The sequence below is a fragment of the Ostrea edulis genome, chromosome 7 (genome assembly GCF_947568905.1).
Source record: "Ostrea edulis chromosome 7, xbOstEdul1.1, whole genome shotgun sequence".
NCBI classification, from domain to species: Eukaryota; Metazoa; Mollusca; class Bivalvia; order Ostreida; family Ostreidae; genus Ostrea; species Ostrea edulis.
In genome coordinates this window covers 1,516,379-1,521,521 of record NC_079170.1, presented here as the reverse complement: position 1 = coordinate 1,521,521, position 5,143 = coordinate 1,516,379, and the positions used below count along the sequence as shown (strand labels likewise).

Genomic DNA, 5,143 nt, shown 5'->3' with positions numbered 1-5,143 from the left:
TGTTTTAATGGTTTAATCCGTGTAAGAGTTATCTCTCTTTTGATATGTCAGTACTTTAACAGTACTTGGTAATTACATTCCTAATTTTTGTTAACTAGTTATTACACATTTTTGCTGAAGGGTTTCTGATACATTGTATGTCCAAGTTTGATAGTAAGAAAGCCAAATATGTAATATGTGAGAAGTAATAACTTTTTTTTCTGTATTTGGTCTTTTGATTGTTACTGTTTTCTTCTTTTCTTAAGCTTGCATGTCCGACAGGGCCCAGAATTGGATTTGTAAAATAAATATACATAAATATACATGAAGCTCTTTAACATGTGAAGGTTCACATCTTGATATTCAATTTTCAATTTAGTTATTGACATCACCATGTTGGCATACAGTCAAAATAACAAAACAAATGACATATACATGTAACAAAAAGAAAATTAAAAAAAAACAAATATGGCACAATGTCTATAGCATATATAAGACATATTCATACGGTTCTTTAAAGTCCATGAATTTGTTTTCTCATAAAGCATCTATCTAAATAGTTACACAAGCGTTTTGTAATATTATAATCACTGATCGCATGGGTTAACAATTTCTTTAATGGGATCAGTACCAAAGTATAATTTATCACTAAAAATATCATAATATTGAAATCAATGTTTGTCATACACAGGACAGTAAAGTACAAAATGTTTTTTTGTTTCCAACAAATAATTCACAAGCATAGCACACATGTGTACGTTTTTCTATGATATAGATCATAGAGCACAGTTTTAAAGTATGAATATCAATTAATTGTTCGGCAAAAGTATGCACGCTGTTGTTGGTAAATGTAAAAAGCATAATTCAGTAACAGACCCTAAATTAGACGCTTGACAAATACTTATTGTGGGGATGCTTTACGGGGTTATGAAATCAAACTCCACCCTAAATTTTAATAGCGTCTATTGAACTGGAAAACACCTGCACCAAATTTCATGAATTTTGGGGAACTTGGCAGGTATTAATCAGGATGGTTTTTTGGTGGGGGTGGGGACTTAATTCGAAGAGTTCTAAATTTTCTGCAAAACTATTGTGTGTACTGTAAAATGCAAGAATTCACGGTCTAAACTTGGTCCGAAAATTTTTAATAAATGTGGATCAACATTTGTGTGGCATGAAAATTAAGTAAATTATCTTAGTTAGAAAATAAGATATACACAATTCTTTTAAATCAGTGTAAGAAATCATGGTATAGTTAAATGAAACAATATTTATTCAGTAAATTGATGGGATTTGGAAGTAGGTTTAGACTATATGAACCCTCCGCCTAATAATCGAATAAGTACGTTAAGTACATGTACAAAATTATATAACACTTGTAAAATAATTTGAAATCTACATATATAATTATTTTAACAGCGGCATGAATAATATTTACACATGGTAAAATATAGTGCACTATAGAATTATCAATATAGTATTGATGGTATAATGACTTAGGACATTTCTCCTGAAGGTTAAATTACAAAATGTTTACAAACAATATAAATCTTTGACAAATATTCATTGAATGTGTCAACTAAACCATCCAAGAAATATTGCAGACTTAGACAGGTGATGGCTTGATATTGTATGAGAGAACAAATGCTGTAAGTTATACTTAAAAAGAATTTAAAGAAATCATATTTACCAAAATAGTATCACACCAATTATTTGAAACACGCGTTTCAATGCAACACACAATTAAGAGCATTTCAAATCAATTTGCAAAATTCTCTCTCTCTCTCTCTCTCTCTCTCTCTCTCTCTCTCTCTCTCTCTCTCTCTCTGAGATAATCTTAACAAAGTAATTAACGATTAATGAATTATTTTATTAAACTTGTAATTTATCAAAAATGTTTTGAAAATACATTGTAACTTATTTTGGATTTTTATTTAAAGAACTAGGCCTACAGAAAAAATGTCGAAGATTACACAGGGATATAAATTGAACAATTTATTAAAATATTTCTGGATATGCATAAAATACACGATTATATATGTGGTGTAGCCAGCATTAATTCACCCCCTCACTAACTGTAGCGAGCGATCCAGGACCCTACCCATCCAACCTCCAAAATAATTATTGAAAGGTTTTCCAAAAGCAAGCATAAGCAATTAATATGTTTTCTGGCTATATCCATTGTTTTCCTCACAGGATTATGTATTGACTACTCAAAACTACAATACCGATAAAATTCAAAGCGTTGTCAATTGTAAATTCGTGAGAAAACTTCTAGATCCAATTTTTTTCCAACTTCCGTACTAAGACAACACCTACGTCCAATTTTGAGTTATGTTGAATTTGACGGCAGAGATGAAGCCTATTAAATCGCCGGACACCCCCCTCCCCGGTCCTTTATTTCCATCCCTGAAATTCTCACCCATTGTACGAAGCGGCACACTTTTGACCGACTCAGCGCCTTGAGCTGTCTTTATACAGAAACCTTTCAAGTGGATTACGCCTATTTAACGGGTATTTCTTTAGATACATATTACATGGTTACTCGCGGGGTAATTGTGTTTCGCTGTCCAGGGGTGTCACAAACTCTATAGGTACATTATATCAGCCGCCAAAGAAACTGTACCAATTAATCGCTTCACGACAAAATTAATGACCCGTAACATGCTCCCCGCAGCGCGTACTGTTAAGAAAACTTTCTTTTAAATCATTATAAATTTGCATAGAAATACATATATGACCAAAAACACACAAAAGAAAAAAAAAAGAAGGAAAAAAAAGACCGAAGACTCTAAAATTTCGGGATGAAAAGGTTTATTTTATTAAAGATAGTACTTAAAAGGTAGCATTAAGCCTAGACTAAAGCTGCAAACGTATAAAATTTACACTATAAATTATATATATATTTTTTTTTCAAAATTGTTTTTGGATCGCTCTTCCAAATGTTTGTTCGGTTCAATGAAGACGATGCTCTGATCCACGATGGGCTACGTGCATGATAATAATTGACGTAGTCAATTTTTAATTCTATATTATGTATTTCTCATGTAGGATATAAATTCCTGAAATTGTGCATCTTCTTGATATTGTTTTCAGAATCCAACTTACTCATAACGTATACTAGTGTGTAAAGGAATCTCACCAAGTTAGTGTTAAAATCCCGAGGGCCCTTAATTGATTGGTGAATAAACATAATTTTAATTAATCAGTCATATCTGTGGTACATATGAATATAGAGCTAATTAAAAACTGATAAAACGCACTAAAAGCTCCCTACACTGGGGTCGTCGCAGGATACCCCCGTTTTTGTGATAGGTGTCACGTCTCTGTCGCTTTCCCTTAAAGGGCCTCATGTCTGACGCGATGTTTACCGTATTTACTGTTTATGTATTAGCCGAGTAGTATCGTGCGTAAAATCACCTGATGTCATGTCAGGGCATTTCAAAAAAGCATTACCGGGCAATCACATTTAAATGTTTGATGTAAAACTGTACTGTAGTAAGCTTCCCGTGATGTTCCTCGATTCATGATGTGCATTTCGTTTGGATTGCCTAATAATATTCTGGTATATTCGAATGTGTTACCGTGCGTGTCTATATAGGTCAAAGTAGAACTACAAAGCGAATAGCGGTCACAGCCGAATAATAAACAAGTATATTGTGACGTTTCCATCTATAATTAGAGGCTTCCATATATGGAACACGACTCATTAAATCCGCAAATTTCATTGGTCTAAAGCTGGCCGATTGTGATGTCAGAAATATTGACGTCACGAATCTAATAAACTAATGTACACAGAAGGCTGGTCGCCATACTGGAAGAAACGAACGAACAAAGAGGGAGACGGAGAAAGAATCCTGGTAGATTTTACGGGCGGCAGTAGTAAGAATCAGTCATTAAACAAAAAAATCGTAAAGAATTCACCTGAAGAAACTTGAAGAGTTTACATCTTATTCCAAAATACGTAACGGTTACCGAGAAATTGGAAGAAATATTTCGCCACTTAGAGAAACAGTTATCTGTGAACAATGAAAAAAGAAGTAAAAAGTGCTGTGGACTTTCTAGCTAATATCCTACGGACTTCAAAGTATGTAAATGAACAACAAGTACAAATTTTCAATGAAAACATGCAACATCTCCTCAGTTCCAAATATGAGAATCACTGGTTTCCATCCAAGCCAAACAAAGGAAGCGGTTTTCGCTGCATCCGAATCAATCACTCGATGGACCCTCTGATTCTGCAAGCAGGACGTTCATGTGGCCTTAGTGATACAGTCATTTTTTCAAGTATTCCCAAAGAACTCACCATCTGGGTGGATCCTTTTGATGTGTCCTACCGCATAGGAGAAAATGGCAGCATAGGGGTACTATTTGAATCGAACAACACAAGCAATGGAAACTCATCATCATCATCATCATCCAATACGATCGAATCATCGGAAATGATGCCTTTCTCAGCCAGTTCTTGCAAAGGACAGTTCATGAACGAATATCCTCGGGATATGAGTCTCAACCAGTTTGCTGCATATGTGTACAGTTGATTGTGATGTCATTTTCTTCACATTCGTCATGCTGCCAATCATCTGTACATATTTTCCACGGATAACGACCGATTTTATTGTTAAAATGGACTGCGAATATGGGAACAACTCTATTTTTAAGAAAATATTTTTTTTTTCTTTTTACATGTTAAGTGTTTGAAAAAATGTGTTGTAGATTTGATGTAGTGCTAGCAAAATTCCATTGTGTGTGATATATATACATGAAGGGCAATATTTTACGAAGGATGAATTTTGATATTGAAAATGTGCATGAATGGAAATATTATTTCTACATCACCTGATTTTTTATACTGAAAATCAGGTAGAATCCTGCAGCCATTAAATGGGACTCGTAGGGTTGTTTTTTAACTTGCAATTCCACTAAAAAGTGGTTGAAGCATTTTTAAGTCTTTCATGACCGATATGCGTCCCATTTTTGATCTCTATAGTGTATGTATTTTGTATACCCAATTTGTATGAGTGAACAGTTGTTTTCAGGGGCATTGTATAGAAATATATTTGCTCCTTTTTAACAGGTGCATAATTTCTAAGAAATAAGGGGAAAATACTGAAAAAAAAATGTCAAAATGTCAGAATAAATTAATTTATATGTTGCAAAAACA

At 33.6% G+C, this 5,143-nt stretch overlaps 1 protein-coding gene across 1 annotated transcript; it reads left to right on the top strand.

Annotated features, from left to right (window-relative positions):
• Positions 1-346: 346 nt before the first annotated feature.
• LOC130047619 (protein BTG1-like) lies at positions 347-5,143 on the top strand. The gene has a single exon (XM_056142995.1). The coding sequence runs from the start codon at positions 4,008-4,010 to the stop codon at positions 4,518-4,520; it is 513 nt and encodes a 170-aa protein (XP_055998970.1). The 5' UTR covers positions 347-4,007; the 3' UTR covers positions 4,521-5,143.

Excerpts from the sequence above, each read along its gene's own strand:
- LOC130047619 (XM_056142995.1), top strand. The coding sequence starts at position 4,008 with ATGAAAAAAGAAGTAAAAAGTGCTGTGGACTTTCTAGCTAATATCCTA.